General features: G+C 42.6%; 1 protein-coding gene across 1 annotated transcript in view; it reads right to left on the bottom strand.

Annotated features, from left to right (window-relative positions):
• Nucleotides 1-19,944, bottom strand: part of TFCP2 (transcription factor CP2) — a 52,873-nt gene that overhangs the window by 8,151 nt on the left and 24,778 nt on the right. Inside the window, exons 4-11 of the mRNA XM_044443139.1 lie at nucleotides 17,693-17,798; nucleotides 14,928-15,034; nucleotides 10,493-10,645; nucleotides 7,808-7,918; nucleotides 6,800-6,888; nucleotides 5,969-6,017; nucleotides 1,383-1,476; nucleotides 729-819 (exon numbers count right to left, since the gene is read on the bottom strand). Coding sequence (XP_044299074.1) covers nucleotides 729-819; nucleotides 1,383-1,476; nucleotides 5,969-6,017; nucleotides 6,800-6,888; nucleotides 7,808-7,918; nucleotides 10,493-10,645; nucleotides 14,928-15,034; nucleotides 17,693-17,798 — 800 coding nt within the window. The remainder of the gene's footprint in view (nucleotides 1-728; nucleotides 820-1,382; nucleotides 1,477-5,968; nucleotides 6,018-6,799; nucleotides 6,889-7,807; nucleotides 7,919-10,492; nucleotides 10,646-14,927; nucleotides 15,035-17,692; nucleotides 17,799-19,944) is intronic.

The raw sequence follows: 19,944 nt of genomic DNA, 5'->3' as shown, positions 1-19,944 counted from the left end.
AGGAAACTATGAACCAAGCTTTCTTTAATGGAGAAATCACAGAGGTGTTGTCATCTGTCCATGTGCAAACCACCTTCCTGAAGGTGAAAAACGCTTCTGGTTAAGTTCTGTCTAATGCTGAATATTCATTTCAAATGTCTAGGTCAGGGCTACTCAAACTTTTTCACCAGGAGGCCAGCTGAAAGGTGCCAGTGCTGGGCGCGAGCTGGAAAGGTGGTGCTGGCAGTGTGCCTGGGCCGGTGAGGGGGCGGGGGTGCGGCAAGGCCCGGACAGGCGGGCGCAGCAAGGGGAGGGGAGGCCCGGGTGTGCAGGTGTGGCAAGGGGAGGTGTGGCGGGGCAGGCGTGTGTTGCGAGGTGGGCACGCAAGGCAGTGGCTTGCTCGCTTGGAGATCGTTTTCTCCAAGCAAGTCCAAAACGATCTCCATGCGAGCAAGCTGCCACTGCTGCCCGTGTGTGGGGCAAGGCAGGCAGCGGCGTGCACGGCAAATCCAAAACCTCTGTGGCGGGCTGGATAAATGGGCATGGCAGGCCGGATCCAGCCCATGAGCCGTAGTTTGAGGACCCATGGTCAAGGTGCTCAAGAAACCAAGCACCAGTATTTTCAAGTGCCAAAAATAAATATAAAATAAAAATAGTATCCTAAGGAACCAGAAAAAATACTTGCATTAATTTCCAGTATATAAAGCCCCAACTACTATTTGAAGGCACTACTGATGGGAGATACATACCGCCCCTTCAATGCATTGAAGAGTCTGATGCCATCAGCAGGACCACATATCTGTATGACATCTTCTCTGGTTAATTTCAGTAAGTCTGCTCCTAGGATTAAAAAACAACCACCACCACCAGATGGGGAGAGGTAATGAAGAACACTTTTTTCAACACATAATACCTTCTAGAGACTTCGCCTGATTGAAAAGACCAGCACTTCCAAGTTTCACATTCAGACATGTGCTAGATGCAACTCTGCAGAAGGGAGATGGCCAGCCAACTCATGAGTGCTCTCTGCTATGGTTTTTAAGTAGTGCTCCGGTGCCTGATTTAGCAATACCTAATGGGAACCAGTGGTGAAAGCGTGGGGGATTCAGCACAGGCCCCTACCTTCCACATATAATACACGCATCACTTTCAAGGCCCTTCTCAGAAGTTGCAACTGATCTGCACTGTGAACACAGTGGCAGTGAAGTTACAGCAAGATGTTCCCAGGTCATCATAGCAGGGGAAATGAGAAGAGGGGGAATAGGAAGAGCCACAGGGCACTGACACTCAGATGTTTAAATCTGAAAAAGCTTCTGAGATGTTTGGGGTGAGGGGGGTCAACAAGAAGATCAAGGAATATAAATGCTTCTTACACTGCAGACCAAGAAGGTGTCTCTTAATACCTGAGAAGTTTGTGAAAAGCCGTGAGAAAGTTGAGAAGCGATTCCTGTGCAGCCACTGCTGAGCTTCCTGAGGTGTGGATGTTGGTAGGAGGTTCTGGAAGAGAAAGAAATTTGATTGCTTCCTTACAAAAAGGACACAGAACACTTAAAAATTCACATCAACTTCTGGATAGGTAGGTTGTATAGCTTAACTGTTGTTCTTTGAGTGGTCATCTCTACATTCACATATAAGGATACTGTGCCTGTGCAGTGCCACATTTGGGAAGATTCCGCTAGCTAAGCCTAGAATTTTTGGCAGGAGCCCTGCTCCCCTTCCCCGTTACATACATAGGCAGGCTCCCGCCATTTTCTCAGTCTAACCAGAGACTGACATTTGCCCTATGTGTAGATCCCTATGTAAATAGTAGGTAAGAGGAGGGAAAAGCATATTTCCACCAACACTGATGTAGGGTCGGCAAGTAGGTTGTGTGAATGCACAGATGACCACTTCAAGAATGACAGGTACAAGTATGCCACCTGACTCTTCGTCATGGTCTCTGTGCATCACGCATATGGGTGACATGCAAGCATACCATTAAAGGAGGTGGGAGGTGTCATTACAGGAGAACAGATGACAACACAGCCTGACCAAAAGAACAATCCTTGTCCAGCTTTCACATTGAGCTGATAAGAGATGGATGAATGTGGATGGTGCTGACCACAGAGCTGCTCTACACAATGCATCCAGCAGCAGAGTCCAGTATGAAGGGCTTTCGCTGTTGACATTGCCCTGGTGGAATGAGCCCCAGCATGATCTGGCAGGCCCAAGTCTGCTAGCTGGTACACTAACTTAATTGCCTCAACAATCCTGTAGGTGAGACACTGGGGCCCAACCGGTTCACTTTTGGAGTGGTCTGCATATTTGATAAATCGTTTTCTTTTGTGCACCAACTTGGTTCGAGACCAATAGAGGGCTAGCATGTGCTCAACACTGAGCATACGCAGAGCCCTTCCAACATCTGTAGATGGTGGTGGGCAAAATGCTGGAAGCACTATTTCTTAATTGACATGGAATGAGGGTGATGCTTTAGGGGGGGAAGGATAGATCAGTGTGGAGGACAACCTTTTCTCTATGAAAAGTCCAATATGGAGGATCTGTCTGTAATGCACACAGTTTGCTCACCCTGCAAGCTGAGTTAATTGCCACCAGGAAGGAGACCTTTCAGGAGACGAGGTGCAGGTCTACAGTTGTGAGTGGTTCAAACAGTGGCTTTGTCAGCGCATGCAAAACCACAGATAGACTCCAACTGGGGACAATAGATCAGATCAGAGGATTCAGGTTTCTGAGACCTTTCATGAAGCATTGTGAAAGGGGGTGGGAGAAAGCAGAGCAGCCCTCAAGGGACCTCAGAAGACGGAGATTGCGGATAAATACACTTTGATAGAGGTTGGTTTATGTCCTCTTTGATGTAGAGTGTGCAGGAAATCTAATATTCTTTGAATGGTTGCTGTAGCTGGATTGAAGGAGCGGTCTTTCGTGTTAACCCCTAAATTTTGTCCATTTGGTTGAGTAAGAGTGCCAAGTGGTAGGATGCAATGAAGCCTATAAAATGTCCTGGATTTGAAGATCCAAGTCTGCAGCTGTGGCCATCAAGTAATCGGGCAGATTATCAAGAGAAGTGATAATGGAGATGTGTGCCTGGGGTACAGTTTCACTTGGGACAGTAGATGTGGACTTTTGGACAGGTATGGGAGCTGGTAAGTGGAGCGGATTTAGGGAAGCAGTCGTGCCCATTAAGAGATTAGCCATGCCGTCAGGCAAAGCCTTTGAACTTCTGGATGTAGTAGCACAGCCCCAAGTGGTTACAAATAGTACAGGTGGTTTTGCTAGATCACAGTAAGCCCTGTTTAGTGTCAGCTGCTAGCACCCAGACATCAAGTAGGGGTAGACGTGTATCCCCAGGAGTTGCAAATGTGCACACATTGGAGCCATGCATTTGGTAAATACTCTCAGTGCTGCAGAGAGACTGAATGGTAGCACCTTGACCTCGAAGAGGTTGGTACTGATCTGAATGTGTAGGAAGTGAGTGTAATTGGGACTGATGCTGATGTGAAAGCAAGCATCCCTCAAATTGATGGATGCAAACAAGTTCCCTTTTTGTAATAGCAGCATAATGCCTTGCAGGGAGATCATTCTGAACTTTTTGGGTGGAATGAAACACTTTACTCCCTGGAGGTCCAAAATTGGCTGTTTACCGCTATCTTTTTTCAGAATGGTGAAGTAATGCAAATAGAAACCATTCTTAGGTTTAGATGGGTCTACCAGCCAGATCGTCCCTTTTGCTAGTAAATTGGTGACTTCCTCTGTCAGATTTGGAGACCGAGGAGTGAAGTGGACGAATCCAAGAGAAGGCAAGGTCTCAAATTCAATTTTGTATTAATGCTGTATTATGAAAAGTACCCACCAGTCAGATGTGATGGATTCCTAGGTGGGAAGATGACAACTTAGGTGATCCCCAAAAGGGGTGGGATGTTAGATGAGGGATGGTTCGTGTCTTTCTTCAGTCTTTCTTCTTGGGCTGTTTCTTGCTTTGTTGAAATTGGGCACCATCCCAACAGTGTTGGTGGTTTGGTGGTTGCTGCCAATACTGAGGATGGCTGGGGTAGGGGCCTTGTTGTCTGGAGTGGAAGGGCTGGTACTGGGGGGCTTGGGCCCATGGCCACTTATGTGCCCTCAGCTGGAATGGGCCAATGCCCACGGGGTGAGCCATCACTCTGGCCTTCTGGAGAGTGCCCAGATGTTTGTCCGTTCAGACATGGAAGAGGCCTTCCCTGTCAAATGGCATGTTCTCAATCTAGGAACACGCCTACTGGGGGAAACTGGTGACAGGTTGGAGGAAGGAATGTCCATGGTCCTGGCTCCGTGGTCGTATTGCAGTGAAGTGTGTGCACCAACCTCGCAGGGGAGGTGTGAGCCACTGGAGACTGCACTGGTGAATTGTGACTCTCCCCCTCCAAAAAGGATGTGGGTCATGATGGTTTGGGTTTGACCTTGGTATGATCCGATCAGGCTGGAGGCGGGGAGCGCTGAGCCAGAGAGGCTCGAAGTGGTAGTGTGGCTGGTGCAGGCGATATATTTGCAGCAGTGAACTGGTGAGCTGCAACGCTTGCAGCATATTTGCTTGAACTGGTGAGCTGCAATGCTTGGAACAGGCCACAGAGTGACATTCTGCCCTTTTGCCATGTTTAGCCTTACACGATTTCTTGGCTGTTCTATGGTCCTCGGATTCACGGTGCTTCCTCTTCTCCTTGTGAGGTTTGGGCACATCAGAAGCAGGGGAGAGTTTGGAAGCCACTGAAGCTGGCTTTGGCTTGCCCAAAGTACCAGTTGACAGGCGCTTTTTTGTGGCCTCTCTTGGGCCTGAGTTGCCAGTGACCCTTGTCCCAAGTGACCTCTTTCATGGCACCAAGAGCCCGCTCCCACATCTCCATTCTGAGACAACCAGCCCTGTTTTTATGGGCATTTGGTGAAGACTTGGCATTGTGGACACTTGTCCATTCAATGTTCTTTGCCCAAACAGAACAAGCACAGAGAATGGCCATTGGTTGAGGGCATCTTAATGCTGCATTTGGCACCCTTCCAAAACGCTGGTTTGAGCAACATTGGGAGGAGGGGGAAGAGAGAAATGTACGATAGAAGAGGGTTTTTTTAAAGTATTTTTTGTAAAGGAGAGAGTGTAAGGTGGGACTTCAAAGAAGGGAAAGTGAATGAGGGAGAGCAGAGATCATAAGCAGTGAGAAAGAGAATATTGTGAAGATGGTGAAGAAGTAAAAATGAAGGTTTATGAGGGAAGCTAAGGAAATCGAAAGCTAAGAGATCCTGACGTACTGTAAACAGCAGTCCAAAGTGAACCGAGAAAATGTCAGAAGCCCACCTATTTATATAACCAGAAAGGGGGGCGGGGCTCCCGCCAACATTCTAGGCTTAGCTAGAGGAATCTTCCTGAATGTGGCACTGCACAGGCGCAGTGCCCATGTGTGTGATGCACAGAGACCACAATGAAGAACTTATTTTTTTAAAAAAAGTTGAAATTGGCCATTGTGTATTTCTCTCTATCCAAAGTCCCTGGAAAATTAACCAGAAAATTGCATTTTACCTAAGACAGCCTAATCCAATGAAGGTTGCAATCCTATGCAAACTTGCCTGAGTAGGCATACCCAGAATTACACTGAAAGTCTGCCCCCTCTTTGTATACTTCATCTTAAAACTGTGGCTAATGCAGATTTTATAGTTTTAATACAAAGCCAGATTCTTTCTCTTTCCCGACACTGTGTAAAATTCAGCTTGATGACATGCTCTGGAAAACCTGAACAAGCTTTCACTATTTGTGACGTTTTTATAAGTCCTAATAAGGTTACTGCCTAAGAACTTTGGAAAACCATTTACAAGACTCACTGTACATCAGTTACAGGATTTGTCACTCAAAGCATTATTGATGGAAAAGTTCATTTTGTCTAGCTAGTCCAAAGACAACTGCACTGCCAATACAACATCTGAAATGAAGAAAGAACGTAGGATGAAATACAAAATGTGAAGTAAGCCTTACATCTGTAATTGGAGCAGGAGGTTCAGGCTGGTGATTTGGAGACCCATTTCTAATTTCGGAAAGAGAAACAAAAAATTGTAATTTGCTTTTCTCTGTTTGTCATGAAATTTCAATGTACCCTCTTTCATATTTTGCCAAAAAACTGGTGGAGATTCAGCACAGCCTATTCCTTAAGCTTGATTAAGGAAGAAAGGACAGGCAGAGGGACCATACAGTCCTTCTCTGGCCCTTCTACTGAACATCAATTACGTCACCATCACACTTTCATACAGAAGCCATGTTAGCACTGAAAAAGTTTAAATATTGTGGTGTTGTAACTGTTACTTTGATTGATTGATTGATTGATTGCATTCATGGTTTCTGTTTTATGTAACTGAAGAGGTCCTTGTAGACCATTTATTCCAATTTCCTGATTTGTGCAAGAGATCATGAGCTAATACACCCCCTGCAGATGGCTACCTAGCCTCTGTCTGAACACATCCAGCCAGTGGAGTAATGGTAAGGTGGTAACTGTACTCAAGAGGAAGAAAGGAATTGTGGGAAGGAGCAAAGGGGTATGCAGCAGAGAAGTGGGAGGGCTGGACTTGTCTTCTGCCTTTCCTCAGAACAGAAAAGGGAGGGAGACTATAAACTTGAGTTTTTCTTAGGTTTCATAAAACACAGTTAGGGAGACATTTGCCTCTCGTTTTAACTTAAAAGCACATTAAAAAGCAGCATTAGCATTTTTTCCATGATCTTGCATTCCAGAAGGTTCTAGATGCAAGTAAGTGGATTAAAACTAGAAGAGAGAAATGGGCAAAAACCAGAAAAATGGCTGCTATTCATACTTACCCTTCACTGATAGAGAAACTGCTGTGAGAACTACTGAAGCCAGGGGATGGCACGTTATTAACATAGGTGATCTCAGGCCAAGGAGAACACTAGAAGTGAAAATCCAATGATGAGGTATCCAGAACACAACACAGTATTTCCAAACCTCAAAGCTGCTTCCAATGGAAGAAAGCATGAACTCTATGTACTTCCCATGCAACCACACATCTGCAATTTCAAGAATATCATCTTCTATGGTTCTGGAGAATTACTTGGAAGTATGTAAGCAATTTTATGTGGACAATCACTCATAGTTGGAATAAGGGTGAACTAGATTTTTCAGCAGTGAATGGGCATGGAACTTTGTAGGGCACTAGAACTCAGATCCCTGACCTTACTTGTATAAGCCTTATCTTTTCAGTTCCTCATTTACTGAACTAGTCCTTGATTTTTTTTTAAAAGTACAGTACAGTATTGTATAGTAACTTATCCAAATTTACTTAAAGTTTCATAATTTATTCTACACTAGGCCTACAGAATATATACAAGTCCCAACTAAAATAATCAGTTCTTGATTTATACAGGAAACAAGGCTTCTTCTGAAAATTAGTTGAACTTCAAAGCTCGCCTTGTCTCTGAAATCCCTGCCATTTGGGAGAGATTAAGATAACGCCAAATGAATGGACTTTTTTGTTTTTATAAAGATGGTACGCTAAAGGCAATGATGTTTGGAAGAGCAAACTTTGGCGCCTTAGTCACACATCAGCTGGAATGATTAAAGAAGGGAAAAAAGGGTGAGTTTATAGGTTAAAACAGCACTTTAAATTGGGTATGGAAGCACACACACAGCCAATGCAATGCTAGGGCAAGTCAACTTGAATTTGTCCACTTTGCTCTTTATATCATGGCTAGCAGCTGATGCAGAAGTTATTGCTTTGGTGAAGCACACAAAGATTTCCCCTTCCCTTTATATAGTGCTTTGCTCAAAACAACCATTGTGGATACCTTGACACACATCGTATGCCTTACCTCTGTAAGTATCGTAGTTTCATACGAAGGCTGATACTTCTCCTTCTCATGAGGAGTTCGCTTTTCCATTTTCTCTCTGTCTGTCTTTTGCTTCCTATCAGCTCCTTTGGGCTGCAAACCACATATTTTCCTTAGATTAGTACAAGCAGTCTAAGAAAGGGAGTACTCAGCAGAAGGCCCTTCTCTGCTGCCAAGGACAGCGCTGGCCTTACTGTGGGTATACAAACACAAGGACACTCAAAAGAGCTATGAATACTGGCAAGAATAAGAAGGGAACAATATTATTAATTATATCCTGCCTGAGGGCCCTCTAAGTGGATTAGAATGAGAGAAAAACAATCCACAGCAATAACAGCAATCAATTAAAAAATACAACAATAAATGAAAGACAATAAAACAAAACAGTACACAGCTGAGGGGTACAAATTTTAAACCATATATGTTAGCACAACAATGTCACTAACAATATCAAGATAAAATCAATTATTAAAATGCCTAGAAAATAAAGTTGCTTTTGCCTAGCGCCAAAAAGATTGTAATGAGGGCACCGTACAAATGGTATCAAAATAGAATGTCTGAGGTTATTGATCTGTCACACATTCACTTTAACTGCTGTGACTGAGTAACACTTTCTCAGGCTCATTCAAGGCTCCTGTTTGCCCTCCACATCTACCAAGCAGTGGGCACTGGTCAGAGCTATCAGTCTTAAAGGATGAAGCAGAGGGTGGGATTGACCAAAGAAAGCAAAGGTATACATCTTCCAGAAATTATTATGCTTCCTTCCCTGGATTGGGACAATTGTTTGCTTTAGGTAGGATTTAAGTTCTTTTATAAGTCTTTGATGGACGAAAAAGGAAACAAACAGTGCACTAGCTCAAGGTCAGGTATCAGAAGGATAACTACAGTGGGAGGGTGTTGTATGTAATCTGCATGCCTTTTTAAGTATGAAAACTAAAAAATGGAACATTTCTCAGAGGTCTCCATAATGGACTGGGCAGAGAACCGTACGGAGATAAGTGGACTGGGAGTTGTATGTACTTTGCCTACAGAGTTTAAAAGTTCATTCTGGAATTATTATGCACATGAAAAACCTGTTCCACTGCCCCTTTGCACGTCACATAGTGCAGCCCTGTAGATTTTTATCTAGGCAAGCACTATGTCCAAATACTCATAAACAGAAGTGCTCACCTTAGACAGATATTACATATGAAAGCCTGGCTTTCTTACACCCCTAAAGTCAATTGTATTGTTCTGAGGGGCACCAGGTCAAACTAGATGCAGCAGCAGTGGATCCATTTGTTTAATCCTGAGCATACCCAGATGCATTAAAAGTGGACTTCCGATATTTAAAGCAAAAGGGAGGGCACCCACAGATAGTTTCTCTACTCATGCAAATGCCAAGATCTGAAGTCACGATCTGACTGAGAGAAGAGTGCTAGGGGTAGGTGGAGGAGCAGAGGCTCTGAAGAAAGACAGCCACAGGTAGGACTCATCTCCTCTGAACTGCACGTAATTTCTGCTGCAAAAACCAGTCTCCCATGACCCCATTCCTGGGTCAGATCTAGATTTAAAGAAAATGGTGCTACCATTGTTGCCCTCTGAAATCATGTTCTGAATCAAACTGAAGGCATCACAACTCCCCATTTCAGTTTCAAAATTAAGAAGCTTAGTACTACATTTGAATCTCACGCCTAACTTGTTGCTTCCAAACAACACAGGAATCACAAACCCACTACAAACCCTGGCTCCAGGTTCTAGCTTATTAGGGGAGGGACAAACAGAAATCCTGTTCAACTTTTGTCTCCAGTTGCATCCATGGTTCATTTAGCAGCTCCTACTGGTGGGATTAATTAGGAACATGCATAAACATACTATTCATTGATTTTAAAAATCCAGGATTTTCTAGAATTATTTCCTTTTATGTACAAATGTTGCCACCACCACGCAGTTTGAAACTTTTCTAGCACAGTTCAAGAAGCTGTTTTGAGAGAGGTGATGAAAGCTGGTCATTCCTCTGGTAAGGCACAGCCTGTAGCCAGGGTTTGTAGTTGGTTTCTGATTCCTGGATTGGCAAGAGTTTTCTTTCCTTTGTAGTGACTCAGCTCGGCTTCTTCTGATGTAAACTCTTTCGTACAGATTCACTAATCCAAATCAGCTATGCCCAGAAATATCAATTTAAGCAATTCCTTCAGCTAGAAACCCAACACACAGTGACACTAATTCCAAGACTTGGTCCAGAGGAAAAAGTTTCATATAAAAATGGTGCAATAAATGGCTTTAAGATTTGAAATTATTCCTGATGTTACACATATGTAGATGATAGTTTAAGAATGAACTGTGGTATCAGTGCCCTAGAATATTCAACTACTTCAGTTTAAAACCTCATTGAGTACTATTGCTGGATAATCTCCTTCAGAAGTACCCCGTGCTATTCTGCAATGTTTAGAGTGAGCACAATGGTTGAAGCTGATGTGTATCACTGACAGCTAAGTGTTAATAAATGGGCATAAATACATAGAATAGAAAAAGCATAGAATAGTCTTGTCTTCTTATGCAACAGGCACTCCAACTACTTTTTCAACATTCAGGTTGCAAAGAAATCAAGGCTTAGATCAACAGTTAAGGAAACAGCTTTGCTTCTCTGGCCCATTTGCAGAAATTAGATATTCTAAAGCACATTCATACCTTAAAGACTTTGATCTGGCAGCTGGCAGAATGCAGGTGCTCTGTATATTCTCCATTCTCATTCTCCTTAAAGGTATCAATCTGGACTCTAAATGGCACACCTTTCTCACCACCATGCTTTCTCATGGTGAACTCAGTGCTGATGCAGTGCACCTGTAAAGAGAAAGCCAGAAAGGTGTTCTAAACTGCAGTCTTGCTGCTCCTACAGTGAAAAAGTACATCGCCAGATCAACCAGTATTCTGGAAGAGTCATAGCAAGGGATACTAGCTAGTGAAGGGAATCTGTTTGCCATAGCAAACTGAGAGATCCTCAGCACACAGTGAGTGTTCCACCCTGCTCTCTGCATACGACTCATGAGTTACTGTTCTCTCATCATGGGACAAAGGAGAGTGGCTTCAAATCAAACTAAATACCACCAGAGACTTGACCAAAAAAGCAATAATGTTGACACTCAGTGTTACTGTATATTCACCACACCTGAAATCTAGAGAGAAACAATTTAAGTATATACAAAACAAAGAACATGTCAAAATATAGCAAGAGCAGAAGAGAACAGTGATCATGGATCACATTGCGGAAATCTAGAACATAAAAGAACCAAAATTTCTACTGGTTTTCCAGATTCTACCCCAAAACATATTCCCACTTAATTCTTGGCAAGCAGTAAGTACCAGAAATACAGAGCACTATTTAAGCTACCTTATGTTCCTTGAAAGAGGAAAGAAGATGGGATATAAAGGTAATAAATAAGTAAACATATCCAGCAAGTGTTTGACTTAAGGGTTAGGGTAATTTTTCCCAAAGGAACCAGATCATGTCAAACTCCACCTTTCTCCTTTCCCCATGGCTCACACTCTCTTCCTTATCTTTTCAGCATGAACTATGTATTGTTATCAGTAGTTACATCACTTGAACACTAACCATAGTGAGAAATCATGGTCAGAAGCTAGTTGCTAACCATCATTTGCCTAAAAAGGAAGAAAACTTGAGTGGTAGGAGCAACATACCGGAGGTGGAATGCAGGACTTCTCTTAGTATCTTAACCATTACAAAGGGGTTAGGAAATGCTACACCTGTGCTATACCCAAGGAGCTGAAAGGGGCATGACAGGGTCCAAAGAGAAGAGGATGAGTCATTTTCTTTACTTAAGCAGAACTAATACTTTTACAAGTAATCCTTCCAAATTAGTACAAATGAAATCTTTATAAGAGGACAAACCATGACTTAGCCTAGAACAGACTTCTCCAACCAAATCCTTTCCAGATGTGTTGGTCTGTAACTCCTGCCAACCCTGAATAGCAATCACCAAACACAGTCAACACAGCTATTGGCCATGTTGACTGGGCTTGATGGCAGTTGAAACTCAACATATCTGGAGAGTGCCAAGCTGGCTTGCTAACTTAAGAGGAAAAAGGCAAATTATTTTTTATCTAGGAAAATATATAGCTGTGTAGTCCAGAATGGACAGTATACAAATGTTAAGGAGAACATTCCATTTCCCCTCATACCTATGGAATTTTCAGGTGACCTTCAGCAATTCACAGTTTTGGCATCAAGCATCTAATAATGACCTACCTCAACAAGCTATATGGAAAAGACAGTAACACTATCATGAGTCCTCAGCACAGAAAATCCTTAAATAAGTGGTCTGGTTCTAGATGGCTTAGATAGAATACATCTGACACTTCCTACTTTCTCAAGTTTTGTCCTGCTCCAGTCCCAGTAAACTCATCTTTGACTGAAACCAAATTGAGATCAGCAGCATCCTTTTCCAACATCACCTCAAATATTCAACAATCTGAATGGCAGCTTTCTCTAACCTCTTTGGCAGTCAGAAATTTCATTTAGTTCTATCAAGGGCAATTAGTACTGCTCCTTAGTCAAGGGGTTCACAAAGTTCATTACAATGAGCCTCCTAAGTAACTAAAACAGAAGGGTTTGCTCTTTCATCAGCATTATTAGACTGAAACAATCTCCAGGTGCACAATATTGATTTTTTTTTTGCCATCCCTGGTGCACACAACTGACCCTCAGAACAAAAAACAATGCTGACTTGAAACTGATTGCTTAGGATTTTAAATGATTTTCAGCAATGTTCTGAGTGAGAGCATATCAAAGGAAAAGAAAAGAAGGAAACCCACAAAGAAACCAAAACACATTTTAAAGAAGCAGCCAGCAGAAAAAGTGGGGAATGTACTGCTCTGATGGATGGATTTAGAAGGCAACATGGCAACTGGATCAGGCACTGAAGTGTGCTGACCAAGGCACATGGCGGGAAGGACTAAGGAAGGTATCACACCAGTCAGTCAACACCTTTCTAAACTGGTCTGCCCTTCATTCCAAGCAATGTAGGGGAACTGAGTGGCTCACTTTTAAGTCTGACACAAGTCATGTAAGTGACTTGACTGGGACTCGAGATTTCTATTGTTTTTATGACCAAGACACTTTTTGACATGTGGGAGAGAGGGACAAGGAAGTGGAGGCAGGGGGAGGGGGTTGTGATAAAGGTAGTCCCAGGGTTACATACTTACACATGCATGGACTGCCATTAAGCCTATATTTTATGATATGAATATCTTTCAGGAACTATGCAATGCACTGGTGACACGTCATCAGTGGCCACGTAGTTCCCTAGAGATATTCATGGCTTTTTGTTCAGCAGTGTAGGCTTGAGCATACTCAAACCAGTATGTTTCAGGGCACATGTAGAGCTTCAAGGATGAAACAGAACCATGACAAAACAATTTCTGGGAAAGGCAGAAGCAGAGGTGCCCAGATAACTTCTCCCTACTCTGTTCCTGTTGATTTAAAGCTTGAAATCCTGTTTTCATGCATAGCTTCCTAATCCATGAGTTAGCATTAACACTAACATTAACTAATGATTATGGAGATGGATGTGGTGCTGGAGAGTCAGGGTTTAATCGTGCTGCTGCAGAGGTGGGGAGCTACTGCTAGAGTCACTTTCTTAAAGTAGGCCTCAAGGCTTGTTTGTACAGCCATTTTCTCATCATAAATGGCCTTGTAGTATGTTACAAGGGCAAATGCTAAAGGGGAACTAGAGCAGTATTTGCATGCCCATACTAAAGATGGGGAAATGATACTGAACTGACAGCAGAGAATGAGAGCCACAACCCCTGTCTGAGTAGAATTTGGTAGGCTTGATCCCCTCCCCTGCAAATATTCCCCAATTCTATGAAAGAGAAAGAAAGAAGATTCAGGATATTTTTCTCTGTTTTGCTTCAGATTTGTGTGGGGGGTTTTTTGGAACTGTGGCATGTTATTATTCTTATGGTTCATTGTACATTAGCAGAGCGACTCAGAAATATATTCAGAAAATGAACAAACAAAAAGAACAAACAACATAAAGCACTTTAAAGTGCTCAAAATGCTTCATAATCATAATCTTGTTGTAATCTATGCAAGAATGATAGTGACTAGCCTAAATCTAGGAACCGATTTGAACTACACTGTATTAAGAACTATTTCTTTTGTTTTTTTAAATAATACTGTATATCTATACACTACCTACAGATTCATTCTCCAGCTCCCTCTCCAGTACCTGTAGTTACATAATTATTACTGTATTGGTATCATTATTACAATGTTGCATTGTGCTTAAGATATTTTAGTGAATATGGAACTGTTTCTTAATGTTTTCTATGCACAGAAGGGTTATACACACAGACATTTGGCTTACTCATATGATCTGACTTACATATAAATTTGAGTTAAGGATTTTCTGAGGAATGGAACTCTTCTGTAGTCCAGGGACTACCTGAATAAGGGAATGTTTCAGCTCTTTTTGGCACACTTTGCTTTCCTTGGGAGGAAGTACAATAGCACCTCTCCTGCCTGCTGCCTCTGCTCTGTTCCCATGCATTCCCAGTCTGGGGGCCAATCATGTCAAGAAAATTGTTTTTCTAAATTGCAATATTGATAAATTTGAATAACAGCACAGCTTTGATTAAATAAATAGTGGTTGAAGTAAAAGATTTCAATGCATAACCAAGAGAAGGGTAGATAGGAACACTGGGGCGATTTACAACTTGCCCACCTTCCCCACACACAGCCCACCACCATCTCCCATTTTTCTGTTAAAGCTGATTCTTGAGACTTGAGAAGAGACTTGATTCAAAAAATTCTTGCAATGACTTAAGAGTTGACTTGAGACTTGGAGTAAAGGACTTGAATGCATCACTGGTTCCAAGCATCACTGATTTAAACGGATAATGCATCACACTTTCTATTCTATACACACTACTAGCTACTAATATGATGTGCACACTACCTGGCATGTCATTCTTAAAGAAAGACAAAGCATACTTTTAAAAGAGTAAAGCAGAAAGCAGTGCAACTTCAAAGCCATCCATGCCTGTTGTAGTGGATTCTACTAGAACAGAAGAGAGTAGCACTTCCCATATATTCTTGATTTACCTGAATAAATACTGAAGTCCTCTTTGAAGGATCCCAAAGAAACTCTACAGTATTCAATTGCGTTGGGTTTGCCCTGGGATCGATTATACCCACAGACATTGGAATATCTGCAGAAGATGAAAAATGCTTACATTTTAGGACAAAAGTGGGAGATACAAAGCAAGTCTACTCAAATGCTAGGGGACCAGTGTAGCAATTAACACATCAAGAGTTTAAAGGACTGGACAATTTAGTACATGGCCTGAAGACACATGATGTAGCAACCTTGTTGAAGTTAGTCAGGTCTTGTCCATGGCCAGATAGGAGACCTCATAGGAACCCCAAGTATGTTGCTTGAATTCCATAGCAGCTGGCATGATATATATCTAGGAAAATCTAGGAATCAGCAGGTGTTGATAGAACACAGAACTGAAAACCAAACTAGATGCAACTCCATTCATGCCCTTAGAAATTGCATAATTGGCTTTTAAATGTAAATTACAGGCATAGGTTGTGGGGAAGGCTGCTTGACACCCACAGCAGTCTTGCTACAGGGCAAAACATTAAAGTCCCCCAACACACACTCCAACCGGCAATGTATGTATGCCATTCAAGTAATCCACAAGTACTTCCACAAATGCATAAAACTTGTTTGCAGTCAGCCATGCTAGTCTGCTCAGGAATATTTCAGAACCTACAGAAGCCAGGTCTCTATTTACTTTGTGTAAACAAAAGCCCAGAATTATGCCCTATGAGGAAAAAACACAAAACACACAAAAACCATTTCCATGTATTCGTTTTTCTTGAGTCTGCCATGGGAAAGAAGAAAAAAGCAATACTGGGTACTAAAACCCTAGTCCCTGAGCACTGGAAGTGTTATTCATGTCATGTCATCCTCAGCTTTTCAGATTTATCAAGTTTCTAATTTTTTTTGTTTAAATGAGAGTAAGCCAAGACTTTGCATGCCTAACCTCACACTCAAAACAGAAAACTCTCATTATTTGCATAAATGGACCAAGTAGCACAGGAAAAAGAGAAAAAAAGATGAAGGTTCCAAGTGTTGTGAGTGTTTTTCCTCAAGTTACTCAGATTAAAAATAGTGATTTTGACAAAATTATACATAATGTTAATTTTAAAAGGAAAAAGAGAACAAGCTGCATCAAGAAAAGTGTCAAGAACTCTGTATAGGCCTGAGGGACTGCAAGCTCTTTCACTACGGACAGTACAATCTATGTGTGACTGTTCGGTGAGATAGGTAAGTAAGTACAGGATTGCAGCCTAAATCATGGTGCCAGTGACAAGCAGGGTCCCCCAGGGCTCTGTCCTGGGGCCAATCCTGTTTAATCTTTTCATAAATGACATGGAAGAAGGTGTGAACAGTCTGCTGATCGAATTCGCACACAATACTAAAACTGGGGCAGTGGCCACAACTGAGGAGCAGGTACTCCAGATCCAAAAGGATCTGGACAGACTATGGAAGTGGGCAGGAGACAACAGGATGGCGTTCAATGTGGATAAGTGCAAGGTTTTGCACTTGGGGCATAGGAATAGGTGTCATAAGTACAGGTTAGGGGACAAGTGGCTGGAGAGCACTTGGGGTGCTGGTTGACTGCAGGCTAAACATGAGTCACCAGTGTGATGCGGTGGTCAAGAGGGTGAACGCCACCCTTGGTTGCATAGCTAGAAGTGTGGCTTCTACATTGAGAGATGTATTAGGACTCTGGTGTGCCTGCAACTGAAGTATTGTACTCAGTTTTGGGCCCCTCATTACAGTAAGGATATAGCCAGGTTAGAATCAGTGCAACGTAGGGCCACAAGGTTGGTGGTTGGTTTGCAGAAGATGCCGTATGAGGAGATACTGAGGGAACTGGGTCTCTTCAGCCTGGAGGAGACTCAGAGGGATATGTTGGCGACATACAGGTATGTGAGGGGATGTCACACGAAGATGGGTAGAGACCTGTTCTCCCCTGCAGAGGAAGGCAGGACGCGCTCCAGCAGAGCAAAGCTCAGGGAACCAAGGTTCCATTTAGATGCCAGGAAGCACTTCCTGACAGTTAGGACCCCGAGGGTGTGGAATGGGCTTCCACGGGAGGTCGTTGAGGCCCCATCGGTGCGGGTGTTCAAAGACTGGCTGGACATGCGCATGGTGGGCATGTCATGAGTGGAGCCGGCTGGAGCCGGGGATCAGACTAGATGGCCCAGGAGGCCCCTTTTGACTTGCTCTGTTTCTGTTTCTATCATATACCCATATATGACTATCTGTTGAAGTGAATGCACCAGTGACAAGAAGAGATCTCTCTTCACACCTGAATAGCAGCTCTCAGTCAAATTATTTAGGAGTTAGAGGAGTATAAAGCCAGAAGAGCCAAAATGCCTTCTAACTCAGCCCCCTGCCCAGTTAGAGGCATTTAGCTGCCATCCATCACTATGGAACACTTCACACAATCCAGATTATAATAAATACCAAGCAAAGCACAGATATGTTGCAGAAATGTGGTCACCAAGCAAACAGTTGGAGATGGCCCATATAAGTGAACCAAGACACATTCACATAGGAAGACAACTTTTAAACAAATCTCAGAGCTGTCTAAAGTTGGGGGGAAATGTTCTCCAGCCTTCAAAACAGGTCAAGTGCTTAAACTCCAACTATTGACTGAAACCACCCCAAGAGCATTTTATTAAATTACAAGCTTCAGCCCCTAGTGATGACATTTCCAATACTTTCCAGGTTGGTTTTACATAAACTAACAATGGATACATATCCGAGATTTGTGGAAGCCACTCACCAATATCCAGAATCCTGTCCCCAGGTCTGTTCCACCTCCAGCCTTCCAACTGCTGATGCTCTGTATATTGAAGCCGCCGATCATGGAAGACCACTCTAAATATACTCTGGTAACAGGAAGATTTTCCCATCAATTATACTATATGTACTGGAACTTGGTTCATTTAATGAGCTTAAACCAGCTTCTTCCAACCTGGTGCTCTCCTGATTTGCTGGCCTACAACTTCCAGCATCTTCCCCCAACCCTGGTGCTGACTGGAGTTAGCTTAGACAAATCAGTGGAGGAAGAATGGGATCATTTTCTTCAACCAAAAGTGCAAGTATCCTCCCTGATACTTACAGATCATGTGTGGGGAACATACTTATGTTAACAGTTATGTGTTGTAGCAGGTTCACATTCAAGGTTTCACGCATGTTAAAAGATACACAAGCCCAATTTTAACTTCCATATTGCACTGCATCTACGAATATTACCTGCATATCAGAGCCAGTGAAAAACCTCTGTATTTCAAGGCTAGTTAACATATGCTTATACATCTCTCGATCCATTTACAGTAGATATTCTATGCAGTGTCTGGCAGTCAAAAGTCTGAACGGATTCCACTGAATTTTCTTGCTTTGGAATGATCTACCTGTGGTATTTGAACTACTGTAAACACCCACACTTTCAAGATCAAGAGATGAGCATGCATGTAAATCATTCTTAAATTACAGAAAGTCCTGGCAGCACATACTTTAGATAAATTCTGTTGTGCACCAACTTTAAGGTTTTTTGATAAGCCTTTCTTAGTGCCAACGGACACTATGCTTTCTAACCACTCCTCAACCCAAAAAGCTACAACCTACCACAATCACTGTATGAGACTCCAGAACATGTTCTACGCAGTGTGTGGGGAAAAAACAGTTTCCTTGTTTAAAATTACAGTGTGAGAAAGAAGCGGGGAAACATAGCTGGCATGTCTAGACTAAACATCTCTAATAGATTAATATGTTGTCTTTGAAGAAAGAACAAACACTCTGTATGTTTTACTTGCTCAGACAGTAAGAGAAACATGGCGTGAGTCCTGTATAATACTCTCTACCACCACCAGCTACTGTTTGGTTCACACAGGCAGCCGCTCAAGACTGCCCTGCCTGGAAACCATTTACAATACAACACTGTTGTTATATGCCCCTAGAGCTTTAGACTAACTCTGCAGAACTGTTGCCACAAGACAAAGGCTTTTCCTTAATAAGTTCGATCAAGCACAAGCAATAGCCAGAGGGCCAGAGAGGGCTAACTACACAACTTCAAAGGCAAGTCACCTTTGTCTCAAGGACTTAAGCAGTTGTTTAAGGCATGGTTTCCCTCTGTCTGATCCTTGCCCAGAATATTTAACATTGACTTTACTTTAAGCAAAAGAATGCAATGACACAAATTACACGAGATCTACACTAGCCTAGAATTAGTTGACCTGCAGTGGATTATGTGTTCAGCAGACAGAATCTCAATCTAAAGCAAGAGGCATTTGCAATGGGTAATTACCTTGTGTTGGGATGCTCTTAGAGCAAGGGGACTCTCAGAGAACTCTCCCTGGACACTATTTCTATTCAATCTGTCCTTCTAATCTCATTTTTAATGGCACAACAGTCTCTCCTTTCCTCCACTTCTGAATAGTGGTCTTTTTTCTGTCCATGTTCAAACACCCACAGATGCACCCCAACAAACAAGCAACAAAGTGCCCTGTACAAATTACTACAGTGCCTATGTGTGGGGCTGAGAGAACTTCAACTGCCAGTAGAGGTTCACAGCCATTCTATGCAAGGAAAACAAATGGTCCACTGAAAGTCAGCCAATGGTGAATCAGAATTCAAAGAGCTTCTGCCCATTCCTCTTGAAAATACTGCATACTGCCATCAATGTCATAGCAAACCATGCCTGTGTAACATTGATTCATGAACATTCTAAGCTCTTAACTTTCTGTGCCTTTGGTAGTTCAGTGAAGTTCAAGATCGTTAAAGAAATGCGAATTTGCTCTAATTTGATCTGATCACTTGGCAGCAACTCACATGGTCTGGTATTACATATTTTATCCAATTTGAACTCAGGTAGGGGGTCTACAAATTGTGGCTAAACTAGGTATTGAACCTTTCTTTTTAATCAGTTCCCAGACTCTTCTTGCTTGTGTCCTGCATTATTTATGCTCTCAGCACCAATCCTTCCTCTCCCTGCATGGACTTCTCACTCACGAGTGGCATAACCACCTGATTTGT

This window comes from Varanus komodoensis, unplaced genomic scaffold (genome assembly GCF_004798865.1).
Source record: "Varanus komodoensis strain SLA01 unplaced genomic scaffold, ASM479886v1 scaffold41, whole genome shotgun sequence".
NCBI classification, from domain to species: Eukaryota; Metazoa; Chordata; class Lepidosauria; order Squamata; family Varanidae; genus Varanus; species Varanus komodoensis.
The sequence above is the reverse complement of the archived record's forward strand: the minus strand, read 5'-3'. Positions and strand labels throughout refer to the sequence as shown.